The 24324-nt window shown below is 36.6% G+C and overlaps 1 protein-coding gene across 7 annotated transcripts in view; it reads right to left on the bottom strand.

Annotated features, from left to right (window-relative positions):
- The window catches only part of TCF12 (transcription factor 12), a 430344-nt gene that overhangs the window by 16624 nt on the left and 389396 nt on the right, over window positions 1-24324 (bottom strand). For 3 of the 7 annotated variants that reach the window (XM_069098130.1, XM_069098131.1, XM_069098135.1), the window contains 4 exons: window positions 17792-17870; window positions 8724-8797; window positions 7645-7716; window positions 6680-6886 (listed from right to left, as the gene is read on the bottom strand). In XM_069098130.1, coding sequence (XP_068954231.1) covers window positions 6680-6886; window positions 7645-7716; window positions 8724-8797; window positions 17792-17870 — 432 coding nt within the window. The remainder of the gene's footprint in view (window positions 1-6679; window positions 6887-7644; window positions 7717-8723; window positions 8798-17791; window positions 17871-24324) is intronic. The other 4 variants (XM_069098133.1, XM_069098136.1, XM_069098132.1 and 1 more) reach the window with 3 other exon arrangements.

Raw genomic sequence — 24324 nt, 5'->3', positions numbered from 1 at the left:
GAACAATGGAAAGCAACAACTTATATTTTGCCTACCAAGTCAAGCTTCATCTGCCAAATTCCTCACGCTATTGATTTCAATTTTCATTGCTTTTCTGAAGCTAGACTTATAAACGTGGTGTTCTTTTGCTTTTTAAAGTGGTTGAGCCCTAGGACGGCCAGCAGATGATGATCATCCTAACCGGAGATTTGTCTTCAGCTTCTAAGGCTTTTAAAAAAAATCTAGCCAACAAACAAGGACCTCTCCACTGCATATTTTAACTAAGTATTTTATCATGCTAATATAAATTATTGACTTCCAAATGAAGGCATTTTCATTTATTGGCACATAGAGCAAAAATATAAACTTTCTATAAAATCCTCAGACTAGTTTCAGAGTTTGAAGTCTGGAGTTTCTCATCTTAATGAAGTTAGCAGAAACTTTCTCTTTGTAACCTGATTCCCCTTGCAAATGGCCCTCTTATGTTTTCTGGAGAATATAACTTTCACAGTCCTTACAATCCCTTTTTAACCCTTGCTCACTCTCTATTCCGAAGTCCTCCCTTTAATCTGCAGAGCTGCATTCAAATGGCTCTGTCCACATACACAACAGGTGTACAAACAGTCCTTTGTCTGAGTCAGGGGCCCTGGGGCCAGCCAGATAGGATGGAGTTTTAATTGTTCATCTTGTTAGCATACAGCTGACAAGCTGCTATTGGGAGAGTAGCTGGGGAGGGTGAACTGCTCCCCCTGCCATCCTCCAAATTTCAATAATCATGGAGGTCCTCATTTCAGAATAAAAGCTCCATCCTAGAAAATGACATCATCTTGCATTCTAAAATTCTCATTACTCTTCTGTCCCCACCCCCATCCACTGCCATACTTTTGCTGGAGCACTCACAGAGGGACTTGTTTTCATTTAATTTGACCAATGGCTTTAGTATCCACAATGGAAAATGTTAAATCTAATTAGCTGATGAATTAGAGGATGGTGGATTAGGGTACAAACCCAAAAGTACTGTGTGAATCCCCTTCAGATTCTGAATCCCATGAAGCCCATTTGTCCAAATTATACTACATACTGAATACTTATTTTAATTAATTAGTATTAATCCATATATTGATTAAAGAATAGTTTGTATTGTTCACTTTAAAACTATTCTGCTTTATCTGAAGAGGGTTGTTTTTTTTTTTTTTTGGTTAGGACTCTTATCTACATTCTGTTGATTACTATGAATATATAACTCCTACCTTAAAAATCACTTTAATCATGTTTTCTTAGCAATTTCTTGGCAGCAACATAAAAATGTTTTCAAATCATAAGATGGTTTTAAATTACAAAAAAGGTAAAACTTTTTTAAAAGTAGGAACAAACTTTAAAAATCATTTAAAAATTATGTAAGCTTAATGAAAATAAACCACAATTTTTCTGCTTATAGATATTGCCTAGGAAAAGTAAACTTGTAGAGGTATTCTCAGAAGTTGCATAAACTGTGTGGAAAGAATTTCTGTAGTATACAAAGCCAATATGCATTACTAAAAGACCATTCTAAGGATACAGAGTAAAAACTGCTTTCAGGTTTTTTTTCCCCATAAGAGATAATATATCTGAGACTTATACAGTCTATCTTGTTTAAAAATGTTTATTCACATTGACCCTTATGCAACTTGATCTAAAGTTAAGAAAAAGGCAGTTTTCTAACAGATTTAGATCAATTAGCTTTGGCTTGCATTTTTCAATGACTAAGTGAGGTACTTTTAAATAATAAGAGATAACCTGGGACCATTTTGCTTCTATGTGGGAATATTGTGTTTCTATCCATTGCTCTAAGGGACAAAAAGCAAAAGTAAAAAACAAAAAAAGAGTCCACAGGAATGAATATGGGTTAAATTCCCCCTAGTACAGTGAACATCGAAAGCAAAAAAGAACTCAGGAAGAAATGTTATCCAGTATCATTAACAACCATAAAAAAAAAAAGAATATGGAAGAAAATAAGAACTAAGCTCCTATAAATATAAACGCTCTTAATCTCCTACACACCATATTGAAAATGAAATCATACCACTGTTGGGAACAAGTGACAGATGTCAGAGGACTTCATGTTGAAGACAGAGTAGTAGTCTATCTTTAAACTAAAGAAAGACTTGAACCAAGGCATCAAGCACATGTTGCAGGCAAACACCTAGTATTTCTGGGACCTCTGGAATGGACTAGATCAAATAAGGTTATTACTAATCTCCAGTTTTGCCTTTAACCTCAAACTTCCTTTTCAAGCAGCTCATTTTAAGTCTTTATCATTAAAATAAATAAGCAAGAAAAAGGAACCCAGTCTAATTTATTTCAATGTTTTCCCAAAGCATTTTTTTTTGCCAATTTAAAGCTTTAAATGCCATATTAAACACAATAGTCTTTCAATGCCAAATACTAATTTGATAAGTCTTGGATTTTTATAACATTTTCCTGAAGCAAATATTGAGAAACACAAGACCATAAAATTCCAAAGGAGAAAGGAAATGAAGTAAACTGGGATTTTAAAACCTGGCTCAAAAATTGAGCAAATATTAAAAATTAAACCATGGATGGTTACACTAATCATCTAAAAAAAGGAGTTAAAATTACTCATTTCCTAGTTTCTTTTTCCAAAAGCATCAGCTTTCAGGGAAATTTAATTTTTGTTCAAGTGTCTGTTAAGTGAATAAGGCATCTCAGATTAAAACTCTTCAGCGCATGAAGCTTCATTTATTGCTAAACTATAACGCCCAAGAATCTTGAAACAATAGCAAAAAATTTCAAGTATTCTGATGCTAGACTACTTAAATATATATTTTTGAACGACTGAAAGATCTCCGCTTTTAGATACCAAATAATTATTTCCCCAAACAGGGAGACAGCATTTCCAAATGCCAAGAATATTTGCTTTAGTCGATTATACAGAACAGACCTTAAAGAGATCATAAGATAATAGAACTGGAAGGGACCTCAGAAATTATCTAATCCAGCCCAAACATTTCTCAAAGGAGGAAACTGAGGCCCAGAGAGAGGAAAGATTCTCTCAGTCACATAACTAGTAAATCAGAAGAGCTGAGATTTGAACACAAATTCTGACTAGACATTCTGTCGTCCCTCATGATCTACATGAAACTTGAGGTCCAGTGAACTGAAATGACTACAGTCTAGGTCCTCTCACTCCAAATCTAGGACTATTTCCACTCTACACTTCACAAGTTAATAGAACTGTAAAGTAGCTATTCCTATGACCACTGAAACAATCCTTAGTCTACAAACGACAAAGAATTTGATTCAACAAATGACCTTGTATAACAAACAAGTTCCTGTTCACATAAAAATATTGCTCTACAATAAAAACATCAGAAATAATTTAAGTTCGAGATGGCAAGCTGTTTATAGTTCTTTTGTAATGACATCAAGTATCATTTAATTCCACCCCCCTATCATTCCAGTCTACCCCAAACAAAGTCACTTAAACCTTCAAATTATCTATCAAAATTAAGGAGACAAAAAGATTGTGGAGGAAGTAAGAGACAGGGATAATGTGTGTTTGATACCTCTGCCTTTCCCAAAAATGGGTTTGAAGCACTTCACTTACTTCTTAATTCACTAGTAAGATGCTATGAATCAGTTTTATATCAGCTTTAGGTTATGGAAAATGTAGAAATTACAGTGAATGAGATTTCCAACAATGTATTCATGTAAACAAAACTACAGCAACGGCAAAGAATGGTTTGGATGTTCTGTGACATTGTACAAATGGTATTTTAACTCAATCAAAATGACTCTACTTGGTTTAGAAAATAAATGAATGAAATAATAAAAACCAAATGTTCCTTAAGAAGCTTCTTGCACAGGCTCTATGTCACAAACAAACTGTTAGTAAATTAAGGCTAGACCATAATCTCTCTTATTTAATATATATATTTTTTTGTACTATTGGGGGTGGGGAGTGGAAGGGAAACAAAACAACTCTTCCTTCTATCTCACCTGTGCTGAGAAATTAGAAACAGAGAAAACTTTAACATGAGACAAGTCAGGGTCCAGCTGATAATGAAGACTAATTCTACAATGTAGAATCAACATATTAACTTATTCCCAATACAGTTGTAGTGTTTGGAAGTTGGAGGATGGAAAGAAACAAACCAGGAAGGCTACTTTTGGGGATGGCTGGCAGTGGTTATAGTGATACACTCCAAGCATTAAACACACACATACACACAGACATTGCTCCAAACATTTGGAAAGAGTTTATTCCATATGGGTGGGTACCAAGTGTGTATGCAAAGTGCAGGATTCCCAGCTGTGCTGACGGAAGTCCTCTATCATGGATGAGAGAGCGCCAAGGCAGCAGTCTTCCTAGCCTCCAGATCTTTCCCAGAAGCATGCCTCAGCCTGCTCTCAGAGAACATCAGGCAGAATTTGATCTTAATTTCACTCTAGTCCTTTTTCAACTGAGACCGTGCACCAAAAAGACCCAAGGTTATGAAGTTAATTTCCCTGTTGGGGCCTTGAGTCATGGCCACTACCTGGATGTTGTCAACTTTTCATCTTGGAGCTTTGATCTCTTTGGTGAAAGCCAGGCAATGAAAATATCTATCACAGGACCTTCGAGATTTGGTATGGTTTGAGTCCCAGTAGGGTAACATGAAAGTTAGTTCACTTATTTTCCCCATCCTTCTGTGCTCTAAGAATTATACTCAGTGGCATAAGACTGAATTCTGAATTGCTTCCAACCACTGCAGAGCCTATAGGTTCTTTTGTCTTGTGCTGTTCCACAATCTAATCCTGGCTCACTTCAGGTTTTAGAAGTCCATTGACTGTTCAAGATGACTTGAAAGCTACTCTTTTTACCAGTAACTTTTAGTGTTACAAAGTAGCTAATGAGGATTTCTGGAGGATGTATCAGGTTCTTCAAAGGGTTCCTGCATATTAGGATCTTTGAGAAATTCTTTTTCCTGTTAAAGCATGTCTACCTGATCAGGCAGAGATAATCCAAAGATACAAAGATAGTGGACAAGAGGCACCTCAGCAACAAGTCAGGAGGGAGGAACCTGAGATGTAGAAACACTCCTAGATTCAAAATGCAAATAACAGTGAAGTCAAAATAGAAGTAGACTTGCAATTTAAACTGAGATGGAGGAGAGAAAGAAGTGATTAAGAGGTTAAGAAAAGAGTTGATGCACAGATCCCACTGATATACTGGCACAAGGTCTGGTGCAGACTCAGTCTCATGACTTCTGTAGAATGTGTTTTCTTCTTGTCTATCTTTCAAGGGAAGAAGCAATAGTTTCCCATTATAATAATCAATTTAGCATTCTCTATGTCTGATTATCAATATCACTATACAGCTCCCTAAGAGAATGTTTAAATAGCATTCCTGAATAGTAGTATCAACACATTTTTTTTTTAAAGCACCTAACTATTCTGGAGATTTTTTTTTTTTTACAACCTGATTCACTTTTAAAAATGGGTACAAAGTTATTCAAGTACCCAAAGTTGGCTATGTTGCTGAAAATGCTGTTCATAGGAAACCTAGCAGCCTTGTTTGATGTTTACTACAGTGGCTCTGAAAGGAATATAAACGAATATCTTACATGTGGATGTGAAAATCTGGAACCAATCCTATTTTACAGAACACAAGCCTTCAGCAATTGGGGCACCTAATTATTTTGATGATAGGTGAGTTTTAGCCTTGATCACATGGCTTGCAGCTAGGAATCTGTTTTATAAGCGAATATTTCACAGCATGCAATGAACCTTAAAAACCATGCCATAAACATGCAAACACATGGCAATAGTTAAGTAAGCAGGTTCAAAAAGAGCTTCTTTTCTTTAAAAAATATTTTGGAGAAAGAGTAATATAAGACATTGAGCATACATTTTTGATGTGCACAGCCCTATAATCCCATGTCTTTCCCTCTCAGAACAATTCCCATGTTTTTGAAAAGATGGATTGAATTATTTTATTCTTCTTGGGGATTAATTTAAAATTGTTTCCTCTCCATTGTTACTTACACTACAGCTGTGTTCAACCCACCTCCCCTTTCACCCCGCCCCTTTGTTTTTTTTCATTTGGAAAAAAAAGTTTAAATTTGGGCCTGCACAAACGAGGGTTTCACATTCCAGTCGCTTTCTTCCAGGCTTCAGTCAGCATCTGCTATTGAAGACTAGTTCCAAATTATAATAAACAGCTTTTCCAGACCAGAACACTTGAAATTCAGTCTTTCTTGACTGCTTTTCCTATTCAGACTCCCTATCCGCTATTTCAAGGAGAAAAACTATTCTGCCAATTATTACACATCTGGAAAAAATGCATGTATAAGCTAAAATGCTCTGTGCAGAAACTCTCTGCTTTCTGCACATGGTCACAGCAGGATTTTATGGGCCAATGACCAAGCCAAAGTCTATAAAGGTTGCCCTTCAAGGCACTCCTCAACTACCTTTCAGAAAGGAAAAGGGGAAAAATCCCTTCAACTGGATACCAACTGATGGCCAATAACTGCACCTGCTGCTTTTCCTTAACCTTTGGCAAAAATTTGGAGAAAAATGATCATTATGTAAAAGCTTGGGGTTACCAGAAATGCACTTAAATTTGAGTCCATCACAAGGCTCTATTATATTGATACAATAATGAAAGACACTGAGCATTTTGTGTTTTAGTATTTCAAAAAACTATGGAGACAGTTACCATTGATGCTGATCTACTGCTTGTGACAAGGCTTGATCCTCCATAGTTAGAATTGAGGCTTCCAAGTGATGCATTATGGGATGGTCCCAATAAACTATGTATATCTCCATGGCCAGCAGGAAGGCTGGTAGAAGGTCCCACAGCATGATTCCGTAGCACATGGATAGCATCATCCAGTCTGTCTAAGCGATCCTCCATTCGAGACTGCTGTGGAGATTGAAAAGGAACATGGAGGTCACTGTTGGTCCATCTGTTAAATTCATTATACCACTATGTTCTCTACTTTGGGATACATGGAAAACAGCAAGTGAAATGCAATATCAGGGTGGCTTCAAAAGCAGCTACTGGCACTATAAATCAACAGGAAAAGAAAAGCTATCTGGAGATGATGTTAACTGAATGCCACATCAGGAACAGTGGCTTCTCAAAATGAATCTACTGTAAGGTTAATGCTTTCAGCACTATGGCATATCACAGATTACTGTATCAGATACTTAATTATAGTCTTACTGATAAAAGAAAGAGTGGGGGGGAGGGATAACTTCTAAATGTTGACCCTTTGGAAAGGTGGTAATTTGGGGAAGAAGCACAAGCGGAGGATCCCCAAATCAACCAAGGTCTAGTTGTTTAGTTGGAAATGAATAATGCATACATAGCATTGTACACACATCCAAGCTTGGGTGTTTGACAAACCAGAGGAAACAAATGCATTGGTGTGTCTGTATATAGATTCACACATTAGAAAATTCAAAATCAAAAGCATATGTCAGTAGGTCCCACTTAAAAAAAATCATTCTCTTGAACACAAAAGAAAAAGGCTACTCTTGTAAATCTATAGAAAATGAAATGGTAAAATGTTTGAGCTTAAAAGACTTTGTAATTTGTACGAATTGAAGATTTAAAGTGGTATTGGTGAGTGGAATTAACTGTAACACAAAAAGGCACCATCTAAAGAGAAATAGTACCTCACAGACATCCTTTAAGAAGGACATTGCATCTTGCAAATGCTCGTGAAGTTGCTGCTCAACTCGATTTTTCTGGCAAAGTCAAGACAGAACAGGAAGCAAAGCACAGGTTAAGATTAATTCCAAAAAGAGATGAGGAAATAGCTGATGTGCGTGTCAGCATAAAATGTTAGTTAAGTTAATATAGAGATCTGCTTGTATTAAGGTATGAGAAGGCTAAATGCTTAATTCTGAGTTATAAGGTTAGAATTATAAATTGTTCATATTGTTTACATTTGATTACAAAATGTGGGAAAAGATGAAATTTTTTGTTTGGTTAAAAATTTCTGTTAGTCACAGAAAAAAGAAATTTTATATTTGGAAACTAGAAATATCAACAGATACCCAAAGCCTAGCTCAATATTACATTACATGTTTCTTTTTCTAATCCTATATAATGAATATACACATAGAAAAAACAAATGTTCTTAACAACCTACCACCAGCTCTATACATTCAGTGCATACAAGAATAATCCTGAATTCTTCCGTGTTGCTTTATATTTTACTTGTAACATAAATATATTATATATTCTTTTCTGGGAAGTGTGCAAGAATATGTTCCTATGACAAAAAGTTAACATCACATAGGAAACATTTATATAGTTTGATACTGGAATAGGAATGGAATGCAATGCACAAAGCACATGGTTTCCTCACATGTACAAACATATTTTAAAAAAAACCAGTAAGATTCAAAATTGTGGATTGTTCTTTGTTGCATCCCCTTCTCTTATTTGTAGACATGGAAGTGCACCCAGGACTCAGCTCTGGGTTTGTCAAAGATATGGGAATCTCATAACAGTATTTTAACACCAGATGTCTTAAGCCCAGAAGTCTGATGTCCAAAGAACAGATGGCAAAAGACACACCCAGTGTTTCTTATGTTGTTTAACTGAACTAGACCATTTGTTAGCAAAGAATTCACTTGTAATGCTACCCTACTGTTTTCTTCATTGATATGCAAGGTTTATACTAACTAAAATGAACTCCAAACTTTTAGATAAAAGTGCTGTTTTTTTTTTTTAAAGTGGCTCTTACCAGGGAGTGGAGAGAATTTTCATAGTTTGGAGATGAGGGGGGTTGGCCTCCAGGTCTGGACCACTGGCTAGCACCTGTTTAAAGAAAAAAACAGAAACAAACAAAAAAATCCCCAAAACACCAAATTAACTCAGAGATCTTTATGATGCACTGAAAGGAAACAAGGATATATTACTAAGCTCAATAAATATTAATAAAGTAGTGTGAAAAGTTGGATGCAAAAAAGCTTTAAAAAGTGGTAGATGTTTTGCATTGTATTGGTTGTTGACAGATCTAAAATATTCTACCCAAAAATATACTGGCTGATTTTTAAAAAATGTCACTGCAAAAATTCAACTCTCTGCTAAGTGGTAATTTGTTCTCCAACTCTAGCAAAATGAAAGAAAAATTAAGGAAGGACTGAAAAAAAGGAGAAAAATTACAAAATCAGAAAAAAGGTGAAAGATATACAGAGGAAAAGCACACAAAAGTGAAAGAAAAAAAGGACTGAAAGGAAGGAATATATTATTCATATCTTTGGGATAAATGCCAGATTTTAAAGCCTTTGAATAATCCCAATATCTCATTATAATAAAAACACACTGTTCTAAAATCCTCGCAAACTTACTACAATTCTGATTTAGAAAATATATCATATATAGTAAATAAAAAAAGCACTTAACTAAATTTCTCTTTTGAAAAGATCTAAAAAGGCAAAACCAATTATTCTAATAATCTGAGATTATAATTAAAGAGTATAATAAAGAGGATACTGAGAGTATAATTAAAGAGAATAATAAATTATGCCTAATTTATTCATTTTTAAAATAATTGTTCTAACTATAACCTTGTTACAGGTTAATCTAGTCACATTTAAGAAAGCAAAAGATAAACAGAATACTAGCATATATTTGTTATCTCAGACATACTAAGGTAAATTAGAAGACATTGTATTTCATTTCAGTTGAACAAAACATTCATGAGCTGGATAGCAAAGTGGCCATTATATTCACATCATCCATATATTTGTTGCAAGTTGAAAGAAGAGAGATATTCCTAATGACCAGATAACATTTCATAATTAATTATGTGTACACTTTGGTAGCTGAGTAAGGAAATTTTAAATATAAAACTTGAGGTAAGATATAAAATGTATTTTTCTTTATCAATTAACAAAGTATCTTTTAAAAACAGAATATAGACATAAACTATTTCTGTGTCCATTTGAGCATTCCTATTTGACTTACAAACATGATCAAAAAGCAATTGCAGTAATAAATTATGGACATGCAATCCCAAATAGCTCATTAAAGGAAAGGACTATGGACTTATATTTAAAGTAACAATGAGAGCTTTGCAGTCAGAAAACTGAGATGAAGTTTAATGACATGATTTCAAGTAGCTGCTCTCTAAAATAAGAGATTCTCTTAAGAAAATGGAATCATTAAAAAAATTTTTTTTCCTGAAAATCTGGTCTGGTAAACGGAGGCTCTAAGATTCTATACAAACAGTAATCAATAATGATCTACTGTGATTCCTTGCAATGTATATAAGGTGTCACTGTCATGGAGTACAAAGAATTCCCAATCCTGGCTTTTAAAAAAAAATTTTTTTTGGAGGGGGGAGGGCAGGGCAATTGGGGTTAAGTGATTTGCCCAAGGTCACACAGCTAGTTAGTGTTAAGTGTCTGAGGCTGGATTTGAACTCAGATCCTCCTGACTCCAGGGCCAGTGCTCTATTTACTGCACCACCTAGCCAAACCCTGGCTTTCCTCTTTAAAGCAGTGTGATGTTGGTCAGCTTTCTCCTCCTCTCTCACCTTGGGTTTCCTCATTGGTAATACGAGGAAGCTGAACTAGATGACTCCCAAGGTCCCTTGCAGCTCTAGCAACTGTGACTAACAATCCTAGCTTATATTAATGTGATTTTTGAAGATCTGCAGGGCACTTTCTACACCTTATTTCCCAATAGATCTGTGAAATAGATAAAGCAAGACTGTTATCCCTATTTATTCTAAATGAGGACATGGAGTTTCAAACAAGACACCTACTTAATACAGCTAATGAGCAGCAGATCTAGGGCCAGGACTCAGGTTTTCAGAGTCCAAATCTAGGGCTCATTCTGTTACATCCCACCCCCTTTCCATTGGCTTTCAAGGAATGGAATTGAGTTTTGTTTAATCCAACCTAAGGCAGACACTGGAACTGCAGGCCCTTCAGACATATATTGTGTATAGGGCTTTGGGAGGTAGGAGTGGGAAGTGCAGGGCTAAACTTTGTAAATCTTTTCTTTTCACTTTTGCAATTATTCTTATTTTCATATGTCTCTCTGCCTGCCCCTCTACCTGCCCCCCCGCTACCTCCCCAGCCAGTCCGCTGTCCCTTTCTCAGACAATCTGTTCTTGGATGAACTTTGGGTTTTAATTTACTTACATCAAATTCTAACTAAACACATGAAATTTAAACATCTCAAATTATTAGCAACAGTTTCTGAATTAATCATGCCAAACAAGTCTTAGGGGAGTGTCTTTGTTACTCTTTGTCTCCAAGTGTCACAAGGTGAAGAGGTGGTTTATTCAGATAAAATGATCATCAGACTCAGAGTTCAATAAGGACTTGAGGGAATTGAATGCTAGTGTAAAAACAACATAACCTATAAAACAGCACAGAGCGTGGTTATTGGACTTACTCCGGACTAAGCTGGTCTTTTACTACTCAATCAATTAGAGTAGGAGCAAGAAGAGTAAGGTCACACCCTATGTGAGTTTCAATACAAATGACCAATTCAATTCATTTGTGTGAAGTTCATAAACCAGACAGATTAGCCATCTCAAGGTGCAAGGTGCTGGTTACTGAGGGAACAAGGTGAGAAAGTATATATGGATGGTTCATCTTTACTCATGAAGAAACACCTCAAGGAGGAGGCTGACTAGAATGGGAGGCCAAATACTTCACTACTGTGTTTCCCTGATAATAAGACCTATCCCGAAAATAAGCCCTCCCTTACTGTGTAAGATTCCTCTAAACATAAGCCCTCCCCCGAAAATAAGCCCTATTGAGATTGCTACTGGAGGGTACCCCCTGTATGCCCCCTCCCCCCCCCCCCCGTGAAACGCACGCCGCGCTCCAAGCTGCATCCAATCAGAGCTGCAGCAGTGAGCGTGTCATTCTGTTCTTTCCCAGTGATTTGCTTGCTGGCGCCATTGAGAGCAGTGCTGCAGAGGAGAGCTGAGGCAGGACAACATAAGCCCTCCCCTGAAAATAAGCCCTCTGGTGTTTTTCTTTCCAAAAAAAAAAAATAATAAGACAGTGTCTTATTATCGGGGAAACATGGTAGGAGTAAAGAACCCTGGGTTCTAGTTCTGCTACCAACAATTAACTATGTGATACTGGACTTTGTTACTTGACCTCTCCAGGTCTTAATTGCCTCATCTGTAAAATGGAGAGAATGCTTTCTCTACTATTTCACAAGGTTGTTTTGAGGATCAAATGAAATAACAGACAAAAAAGTACTTTGCACATGAGTACAGTAGTACTATGAAAGTCTATCAATGAAGATGGCTGAATAATGCAATCTTTATATGCAAGAGACAGCACATATTCTGTAACTCCTGTTTTTCCAGGTAACTGGGGATTTAAATGACTATACATAAACTGAGCCTGGAATCAGGAAGAACTGAAGTCAAATCCAGCCTCAGACACTGTGTGACTTAAGCCTATTTGCCTCAGTTTCCTCAATTGTAAAATGAGCTGGAGAAGGAAATGGCAAACCATTCCAGTACCTTTGCTAAGAAAACCCCAAATGATGTCATGGAGAGTTGGTGATGACTGAAAATGACTAAACAACAACATGAACTCCAGGGAGGAAAATTCCACCCAACTCTGGAGTGGGTAGCCTACTACATTCCATCCCATCTCTACACTCTCAAACATTGGTGCTGAAGTCTATCATTATAGTCTTGCTTCTGCCCTTGACTCCTTAAAGAAATTTGTAAATAACTACATTAGTAACAACTCTTCTCCAAATCAACTCAAACCTGCAATTACCAATTGCGGCATCAATACAGAAATATAGAAAATCAATCAAGTAGTCCAAAAGTGCCTATCCCTTTCTCTCCATTCACACAACCACCACCACCACAGGTAAGGTCCTCATTATCTTTTGCCTGGACAATTGCAATCACCCCATGAAGTGGTCTCGAATCGCTTCCTTATCCATCCTTCAATAGCCGCCAACCTTATTTTTGTAAGGCACAAACTTGACCACATAACTCTCCTCCACACACACAAAAAATCTCCAGTAGCTGTCTATTATTTCCAGGGTCAAATATAAACTGTTTGACATTTAAAACTCTTCATAACCTGGTCCCAATCTACCTTTTTCAGCTTTAATGAACATCACTCCCCTGTACATTCATTGTGGTCTAGTTAAACTGGCCTCCTTGCCATTCTTCATACTTGCCATCCCATCTCCTACCTTTATGCTTTTGCCCCAGATATCTCCCATGTCCATGTCTAGAAACACTCTCTTCACACTACTATGAAAAGCAACAAATGAGCAATGATTTGCTTAGAATCGCTAGTTTCCTTCAATGTTTGGTTCAAGCACCTCCTTTTAGATGAAGTCATTTCTGATTCACTGAGCTGCTAGTATCTTCCCAAATAAGTCACCTGTCATCTATTTTGTATCCATTTTCTATGTATGTATGTACATACAGGTATGTATACACACGTGTGTGTATATATATGTATACATGCACATATGCACACACATACCTGTTATGTCCCCTGGCTAGGATGTAAACTGCTTGAAGGAAAGGACTGTTTTCATTAATCTTTGTATGCCCAGTGCTTAGCATATAGTAAGTGTTCAATATGCTTCCTGATTAACTTATTGATAATGTCACTGACAGAGCACTGGAATTGTATTCAGAGGCCCTGGTTCAATTTCTGGCTCTGTTATATGTAACCTTGAGAAAGTCTCTTAAAACTCAGGCTCTTAGTATCCTTCTCTGTAAAATCAGGAGTTTGAACTAGAAGATCTCTATGGCCCTTGGAAGCTCTAATATTTTGTGATCCTGTAACATACTAAAGACAATTCCAGGCTTAGACCACATTATATAAGATGAATAAGAGGTCTCACTTTTACTATGTTATTACTCGGTAGAAAATACTCCTAGTTCTTTGGTTATTAAGAATAGAAACTTAGTAAATTATTTTTGAAAGTGCCTTCGGCTCTTTGCAGAGCACCCAAGAAAACTGGCTTCTGTTCAGGAAGACTTGTAGTAAACGTACCAGATATTAAGATACATTAAACAACTTTTTTTTCAGAAACCAAGATAGCTGGGATAAGAACAGTGAGAGCTGCTTGACAAGAAAATCTGGAAAAGCTTTGATCATCATATCATTCTGTGCTACTGATCTGATTTACAAAGCATAGTTCACTCTGGGTGGGATTTAGCAGGAATCTTACCTACTGTGGCTGGTTAATTAATTAAGAGAACTAAATCCAATATTTTATGTGTCAGAGAGAAATTCAGTGCTTGAATTTCTACATTTCTGTGATTCTCTCATGCTTAATCAAGACCTTTAATTGTACCTCACTGCCTACACAATAAAGTCCAAACTCTTTAGCCTGGTAGTCAAGGTCTTATACAATCTCCCTGATACAATCTTCCACCATTTCTCTATATGAACACTGTTCTAGTCAAACTGATTTCAATGTTTCCCACCTCTGTGCCTTGGTTCATGCCATTCTCCTCGTTTAAAATACCTTCCTTACTCTTTTCTCTCCACTTAAATACTAGCCATTCTTCAAAGTCTACTTCAAATAGTACCTACTAGATACTTCCAGCCCTGACTATCCTGGTCCAAAGTGATTTCTCATCTCTCTATTTGTTGCTAACATTATTGTCTACACTAATCTGTTGGTACTTGGAACTCATGGCTTTGCATTTCATACTTTTGCTGGACTGTCAGTGCCTCAAACCTGGGGACAGTGACCCATGTCCTCTCTGTAACTCTCATGGGCATTATGCACAGTACTTTGCACACAGTAGGTTCTCCATAAATATCTGGTGAATGACTTCAGGTTGCATTCATGTATTGGTATTAAATGCTGTGATTACTTTGAAGGATGATGCGGGGCACTAGGATTATTGGAGATTTGTCATTTTTTATCAGATTGGAGCTAGAAGGGTCGTTGAGAGAGCTAGTTCAAACTCCTCATTTTACAGATAATTTAAAGTGTATGGTGACAAAGGGAGTAAGAAGCTGAGACTAGATTTGACCTCAGATCGTCAAATGCCAAGTCTAAGCTCTTTCCACTACAGTCTGTCTCCTTCATATCCCTGTTCTCACATGACATCAAAGGGAAGACTAGGAGGGGAAACCTTGCTCCCCCTCCCCTGACCCCCAAGTATAGTTATCTACCTAACTACCTCTAAGAATCTGATTATGTTCCCTTCTCTGACACTGTCTTACTAGGAGAGTTGAGTTTATTTGGTGTAAAACTAACTGAAAAGTTTTAGGGCATAGAGGATGGTAAAACACACAGACACACACGCACGCACCCACACACATCCCTACTTGCCTGACTTCCAAGTCACATAAGAAAACACCTGCTTTCTTTACTTTCTTCACTGTCTTTTCCCAAATACAAAATTACCTCCAAGGAGCCTCTTGGTTAGGACTCTTTCCAGGTGGAAGAAACTGCCATAATTTGGAAATTTCCCAAGGAACATGCAAAGAAGGAAGAGAGAGCAAAAGCTTGGCTTTCTGGGCTTAAACAAGAAAACCAGCTTTGAAAGGTGTATGTATACCTCTGTCCCTGTCTATACTCCCTCATATTCCTCTGTTGTTTATGGAAGCTGGTCTAGAGATGAAGCACCACAGAGAGAGACTAAAAGAGAAGGATTCCCTGTTGCCCCACTCCACACCCCTGATGATATAAGAGACCCTTCCACAGAGCACAGTTTTCACATTTTGTGTGGTGTCACACTGATAAAGAACTCTGATTTGCCTTTTTTTTTCCTGTTGGAAATGCTTTGTGACAAACTGCTTTTACTTCTTTTCCTCGCCTTTCTATTTTTGCTTTGTTGTTCTTGGGGGGAGGCGTGTAGAGTGATGCTCAAGGGAAAGGGACAGAGAATGGGAGGGGGATATGCACCTGCATAAACCTAGAGTCTCTGATTTGCTATCTCAGCAGAACAAGGATATACAAGATAATTTTTTCTTTCAATGTGACTGCTGAATCAAAGAAGAAACCTATTAATCCCTTCATTACAGAATTCAACGTGAATTCTTCAGCTATTATAGAAAATAAAACAACTACTTAAAAGCAGCTGCTCAGGTATTCTCTCTCAGTCCACAGATATTCATTAATCAGTCAAATCAGAGGGGAAAAGAAAGTAACACTCATTAAATATGAAAGAAATATGGAGGGGGGAAAATGACTCAAGTTTTTATTTTGAACCATTATTTTAAGAAATGTAAATAGAGGGCATGATTCTCTCATTTCATTGATAGGCCCTTTGATCCCAGACTTTCAGAAGCAAGGCCAGCTTTTTCTGCTGCCTGGCTTTCCACTCAGTGCTAATTAAAACAAAAAGGCAGCTTTTGTAGATGACTGGCCAAGAAAGGGGGGTGGGGTGTATGGTGTGCGTATGGGGGAAATGAACATATTTAGTAGGAGTTAATGTGGGTATATCAGATGAGAAAGGGAAACAGGCTGTGGTAAAAATGACATTGATAATTTAGCAAAACTGTGCCACGGGGGCTGAACAGGGTTAAAGTTACATCATTCTGCCTGTAATTCCAGCTCCCTTTAAACAACAACTTTAAGTCAATGGGGCTTTCATAGTTCTGTCTATGTGGGGAACAGCTGTTCAACTTTTACTAGACAGCTGAGGCCACAGTGTCTGAGAAAGCTGCAGTACCCGCTAAGAGCTGTAAACAGCTGCCAGTAGTTCATCATCTCCACGTTGGAATGCTTCTTAGCAGACATGCCACACTCACACACAAAGCACAGGTGATGGGAGATGCCTAAACCCAAGAGCCTTGGTTTTCAGGAAGACCAGGCAAAGCAGGAGGCTTGAAAAGCCACATGGACCCAACTAACTGCTTGATCAGAACGAATGAATGGATTTGCAGTCCAACTGTTACAGGAGGAAGTACTGGGGATAGTGGCCCTGATTCCCAAGTTGCCTAGCTACTTCTCTGAAATCATACTCAACTACTCTTGCTTCTCCACTGTTGTTTACTTTCTTACAGTATTGATCAAGAAATTGATCAAGAAATCAAGCACAGTTCAAATTTCACAACTTACCCTCACTTACAATAAATATGTTCATGTTAGTCTGATAATTCATTAAAAAAGTAAAAAATCCCCATTTACAACAATAATGAATGTCTTCAGAAATTTTTACTTATACTTTTAATTAAAGTCTTAATGACTTTGCAACACACAAAAGCAAATCTCAACAGCTTATATATCTCCACTAGCAATATGTGGTGTTGTTTAAAAAAAGGAAAAAACTACATTGTTATCTCCAATTTTTTCTACTCCAAATATTTTAAAGTTTAACCACACGTAAGAAATTCATACAAGAGCTCTTTCATAAAACCAAAGTTAAACAGAGAAAAGTATCTTTCTTAAGTCTGTAGAATACATGTTAACATAAAGATTCAGAGGGGATACAAATAACATATACCATTAAAAGAAATAAAACTAGCTATGGTCAAATTCATGGGGGCTCATAAAAATACAATGTAAATCTGGACTGTGAGGAAAACCATGAGCTACATCTTAACTCTTAAAACAAGAGATTTTACTCTTCATAGGTTCTCTTTCCAAACAATGATTTGCTTTGTTGTCAATTAACATTTATTGAATTTCTACAAGAAATAAAAAAAAATTAAATTAGCTAGAAGTCAGTAAAATGTTTCTTTTTTTTTTCTTCTGCTCTTATAGGTATTTCAGTGTACTTTTTCACACTTTAATCACAGATTTCAGGCAAGAAAAAAAAGACGACCACTCAAAATAAAATTACAGCAACACTCACATTAACTAATAAAGTAAAATCTAGCATACCTGTAAGAGGTGATGGTGATCCAACTGGCGTTGATGGATTTGAGGGGAAACTACTGCTGGTATGGTCAGGAGAATAAATCTAACAAAATGAAAATAATTAAATTTACTTATCGACATTTGACAAAAAAGGGAAAAAAATTAAAACTACTGACTGGATTAAATTTTTAAATCTTCAGTTGCCATCTTGGAAGTTAACTTAATGTAAAAAAAAATAGATGATCAATCCTAGCATGGCTTTATTTCGTCAAAGACCTTAGAAACACTCAGGGTTTATGGAGCCTCGGTTTTTTATACTAACATTCAAAAAGTATCATATAATTCCTATTGTAAGGTGAGCTTGGAGAACCTTGTATGCTTTTTTGTTATTTCAAATGATGTGAAAATAATGAATAATTTTTGAAATTATTAAAATACAAGATGTGAATGTTTAGTAATGAAATTAAGAAGACAGAAAGGGAAAATATGCCAGAACATGAATATATACATGTGAATGACTGTTGTCCTTTAAAGTAGTCAGCTTATGAAGCTGATAATGCTCAAAATATTTTCAGAATCCCTTTCCTTCTTCAGAGATCATATAAAATCTACCACAAGAAAACCAGACTCATTACTTTATAGCTAAAAAGCTTTTTTTGACTAGAAATGACAGTATCCAATTTGATCACCAACAGCGTTCACTAGCCTTGGTTCCAAATGGCTTTGGGCAATTTTCCAAAAATCAAATCTATCCTTGGAAGGAAAAAAAAAAAAGTTATCTTTGTGGATAGATAAAAGGTTCAGAAGGCAGATCTACAAAAGATGTTCTAAAAATGTTTTGAGCAATGGTATCATTACTGAAATGGCTTCATAAGGTGACTATTTTGAGGTTAACAACATGCCTCTGGATGTTTAATTCTGGAATATTTATTAAGAAAAAAAAAGCAGTTATATTACATTATAGTGACTTTGTATGCCAATAGAAATAGTTGTACCACTTCCTTAAAGGTTACCTAATCAACCACAGACATTTCACAAATTCTCCCAATTGAGGCACCAAGGGCCTCTTCTGGGCCAATCCTGTGCCCATAATGGATACAACAAATTACTCTCACAAGTGTGCATGTAACCAGCTTATTGCAAATTGGCCAACTGCTGGGAGCAAGTTGCTATTCCCTGAATGTCTTCGGTGAACTACTCTTTGTGTTTATAAAGTTGTTCCCCATAGAAAGGACTCAGTTTTGAATGATGTCACCCTCAAAACTTCTATGAAAATAGTAAGTTCTAGAAGAGTCAGTTTTGGAACTGGTATGTTGTCTAAAGGGCGGGGGAGAGAATCCTCAAACTAATCAATACAGGCTTAAGATAATGCAGTTTTCTGTAAAGAAATGCATACTCAACTCAGTAATTTCACAAGCCACTACCAACAAACCTGAAGACTTCTGTAGAAAACAAAACATGGTGCAACTTTCGAACAGTTTATAAAAGTACATCTAACTCAATTAAAAGGCACCAAATATTTATAAGATGCTACTAAATTGTCATTACAACTACATGGTTTTTAAAGATCATTACCAAATGACTACAAACTAGAAAGTGGAAAATCAAGTTGGAAAGCATGTTAAGAGCAGGAGCTGAGATGACTAATATAGGCAAATGGGTAATGGAGAGGTAGAAGTTTTCTCCATGGTCACTATTACGACTCCATTGTTGCCTAGAATTAACTTCAAGTTGTTGCCCTCTGAGAGTTATTGGGTGACATCTGTGAAAATTAGCTGTTGGTCACACTCTGATTCCTAGTGGTTTTTGTGCATATGTGATCTAGTTCAACTATGCAAATCAACATGGGCTTATGGTTTAAGTAAAACTAGACAAAGCTTTAAAGAAAGATGAATGTCAGCTAACATTTCTTCTATGTCTCTGACACCTTTTTTTTTGTATCCCCAGTGCCTGGCATATAGTAGGCACTTAATAAATGTTTACTGATTGATGCTTACTTATATAAGATGCCATATGACTAGGATCCAAAACTGTTTTTAGGATGCTGGCATTCTTGAAGTTATGTGAATGGCTGATTTGGTGGCATGCCAACTGAATGATGTGAGAGAAAAACTTGAGGCCCACTTAATTCTGCCACTGTTAAAAATTTGACCAATTTATTAAAGCTTTAATATGCTTATGTGTAAAATGGATCAATAACAAATTCCCTCTTCATTTCACAGCCCCCTTAAAGAGATTTTGGAAACAACCAAAAAAACCAACCCAAGCAAACAAAAAAACCCAAAACAACGACAACGACAATTCATGACAACAGCAACCAAAACAGAATCCCAGACAAAAAAGACCAGTATCACCTATGTAGTTCCTTAAGTATTGGAAGAAAAAGGTAGCTAGCTGGTAGCAGGTATTGAGCTTCAACCCTTGGACTCATCTAAATCCAACCTATGTAATATGTTAGACAAATACATTAGACTTTTGCTATAACACACTTTGATAAAAAGTATAATTCAGTATATGGTGATCCGATCATGTAAACCACACAGTTAGGAGTTAATCACTGAAAAACCAGGAGGATTGTGGAATAAGATGGTTTTAAGGCAAGTTCCATGACATAAACCTTGAGAACAGTGTTAGAGTGAGGTTTGACTATATTCAGGAATTGTTCCTAACACATTAAGCTGCCAATATCACTCTATTTGGCAGATATGGGCCTTCAAGGGTGGAAGTGGACTGTCAACCCTCAATTTCCTTGATTTCCTCTCTACTGCAACCAAATGATTCCCTAAGCATGTCAACAGCTGGTGACAGCTCCTTTATCTCAAAGAAGGAAGAGGTTACACTTCAGAGGAACAGGCAAAACTGGGAGTGACAATGAGGATTACTACCTTTCAGTGACTGAGCAAAACTATTTCTCTGTTCTATGCAAAATATGTATAAAACCTCTGCTCCCCTTTTTAAACAAACAAAAAAAACTGCATTTGATGAGGAGGAAAAGGGTAACACAAATTTATCATTAAGGGGGGGGGGAAAGCATTTCCGTTGTGTTTGTAACCTAGCTTCTCCACTTCCACAACAAATGCTTTCCCCCAATCATCATCTTCTTTGCCATTCCCCCCACCCCAAGACTGAGGTGATGATACATACAGGTTTATTAGCAATGTGTTTCTTGAGATTACTGACAACTTGGCAAGATGCATTACCTTCTTTTGTTCCATGTTGTTTCTATAAATGTACAGAAATAAATTTGTATGCGACTGTAATGACACAATATGTAAAACAAGCATGCTTACTCTAAAACCCTACAGATCATTTGCTTCAGCTTTGGTTTTACACACCATACTCTGCTATCACCATGTCAGACAAAGATTTCCCAAGTTTGTAAAACTTGTGTTACTTTGAAAAACTCAACACACACAATGCTTCATTTGGAATACAGCATTCATCCAATTTGACTAAATCAACAATACATTTTCTGTTGGAATCTCTAGTCTTAAAGAGATCTCACAGTGGAGTTAAATGAAAAGGGGAAAAAAAAGTCATGCACTTTAAAAATGGGGGTGGGGGAGGAAAGAAGTCATTTAGAAACCAGGGCGTAAACACAAAGTAAGAGCTCATTCTGCATGCAATCCATGGTTGCTGTACTGTTAAATGACCAATGATGAATAACTCTGATACCTTCTGCCAGGCTTAAACGGTAACATGACTCATTTTACTGCAACAAATGAGACTCCTCCTTCTATCAGTCATGGTCCATTCCAATCAGCAGGGTGCCAATAAGCCAGGGTCTAATGAAAAGGGCCTTAGACAAAAAGGACACAATGGAGAGCCCACAGAGCCAAACCTCCGAGCTGTTAGCCCAATTTTTTAAACACTGCAGTGCACATTTCAGTTAATCTTTGTTATGCTAATGTTATTGAGTCAAAGGCAACAAAGAAACTTATTTCGTGAATTACTTTTAAAAGTCAACTTCCCTGAATTTTCCTTTCTTTTGTTAGAGACTACTGGCCATTTAACCATCAAGATCACAAAAAACACATTTATTCTTGCTCTGAGGTAGGAATCAAAACATAAATTATCACAAAGAGGTCTGATATAATCAACAAAGTTAAACAGTCCTCCTGTTTGATCTCCTCTAAATTAAAGACCAAGTGTTTTGATTTGGTATTAGGCACTGAAATAAACCAGATGTTTCTTCCTCCATATAACCCTCCATGGGCACAATCTTAAAGGGTTATTGTCTGGCAAATGTTCAGGGAAACACATTAGAAATGGCACGAATACCCAGATTTTCTTTTCTTTCTATCTACACTAGTTCATTATCTAAACTAATGCATAATCCACAGGGCTTTGGGAACTTTGTGTAAATACTTTCATGTACAATTCTCTTTCTTGCTACCCTGAGATTAAGACCACAATTATCCTGGCTTAAACCTAAAATAAAAGAACCTTTGCAAATGTATTATCTGGCCTTACATGTTTAATCACACAGTATTCTGCATGAGCTTTAATACCTAAACTGAAGAACAAAGGTTGTACCCTCTGATGTTTCACACATGAAAGGCCTTTCTAAGACGTACATCAACAGACAATTTGGGAATTAGAAACGATTTTTAACAATAGCATGGGAGTTTCTATGTTTGAAATCATATGTTCATTTTAAATATTTAAAAATCTGAAGAGTTTAAAATTTTAAGATTATGTCATTATGGACTTACTACAATTCACTTTTTCCAAATAAAATGTAATACTCAAGATGGAAATTTTGAAATGTATATTACCAGATTCTCCATTGTAACAATCATTAAGCTTCTTCTCCCCATCCTTCACATGCTTAACTATCTACTCACACTCTCCCTTGACAATTTAATGTTTTATTTTTTTAAGAACATATCTATTTGCTGTAAAAGTAAGTCTGTAGTGGGGGTTGGGAAAGAATGTGTTCTTGGGGTGGGGGTACTGAGAGGGAGGGCAGCAGATGGATTGAAGCAAGGGATTTGAAGTGTGCAGACTATGGCATGCGGTGATAGAGCAGATGGAATGCATCACCATCAGCTATGACAGAAATGATTTATGGAATGACCTGGCTGCTCCTGCCAAGCAACAACATAGGATGACAGAGCTAAGTTTCCATGACAACCAAAGCCCACCCACTAACTAGATTAAACATTTCTTCCCTGGCTTCCACTCATAGTAAATTTGGAATTCTTTCCAAATGCCAACCTGGTTTGGCCAGTATGCTAGTCATAGTAAGGGAAAGTACTCAAGGACTTAGAGGTACCTGAAAATGCACTTGGAGGACCACTGAGGATGTAAGGAACTTTTGCCTGCTTACAAGTCAAGATTTCTGCTGAAAACTTAAATACACTATGAAACTTTGTATTCCCTAATTATATATCTCTACCTCATAGTGCTACTGTGTGGTTCAAGTGAGATAAAGTATATGGAAGCAGTTTGAAAAGTATAGATTTCTCTACTAAGTATGTGATATTATGTAGAGATACATTTTAATTGATATCTTTTGTTTTCAAATCATGTATATTTCCCAAAAATATTCTTTTCAAAGAGCTATTCCTTATAACCAGCAATACAGTATTTTAAAAAGCCTGAAGGATCTCACAACTTCAATGCTTATTGGTCCTGCAGCATCTAAAATACTTGCTACCAGATTCCACTTCCCCTAAGTACTCCACCCCTTTGAGAAGGAACCTGTGAGTTAATAAAATGTATTAGGAATTGTTCTCAAAAATCTCATTTTACTAGTAAGAAGAGATCTAAGGATACAGCTACTAGAGTTTGGCTCTGTCTTGTTTTCACAACTCTGATTACAGAGACTTTCTACAGATGGTTTATCTCCATAAACTTTCCTATTAAGAAACACTCTACCTGCTAAGAATCAACAGATTCACGTGGCATCAGGAGCATCGGTGTCAGAAAGAAGTCTATAAGATTTGTAAGAGCATATTTGCTAGAAAAAGGAAACGAGAACAGGAAGCAGCCTGGGGAGAATCTTCTGAGCTGGGAAGTACAAGTCTATTACTAAAAGAATCAAGTTATGGCTTCTTGTGGGTTAGTGATGACTGCCTTGCCTTCCAGTTGGCAGTGTGAAAAGGGAGAGTTTCAAGTTGATTGTCTATGAATCAGACACTAAAACATAATCAGTGAGTTATTATTAATATGCTGATAACAGTATGATGTAAAGTAATTCTTCCGGATAATACTATGGTAATTTTATTATGAATTTCCCAAAACATGGTTTTACTCATTTTAGCATCAATTCCTAAAATGATCTGGCATCTGCAATGTTGTTCTCTCATTTCCTTATCTCCTGATTGGATCAACTGCAGCTGAAATGATAAATAGTCTTTCATTTCTTGGTTTTTTCCTTTCTTTTATATGCAAAAATACTTTGCCTCTTTAAAAAAAATCCTTATAAATCCATTTTATTCTTTGGATCTAAAGGGAGTAGCTGTATTGCCCTTCTTGGTTCCATTCGACCTATTTTAATGGGTCACTGAACATGTACTTTAAACCTTTATGAATGAACTGATCTGCTAATC

The sequence above is a fragment of the Petaurus breviceps genome, unplaced genomic scaffold (assembly GCF_028583685.1).
Source record: "Petaurus breviceps papuanus isolate PSGF00001 unplaced genomic scaffold, PetGlider_PUasm1.0 37, whole genome shotgun sequence".
Lineage (NCBI taxonomy): Eukaryota > Metazoa > Chordata > Mammalia > Diprotodontia > Petauridae > Petaurus > Petaurus breviceps.
Note: the sequence above shows the minus strand (reverse complement) of the source record. Positions and strands in the feature narration are given on the sequence as shown.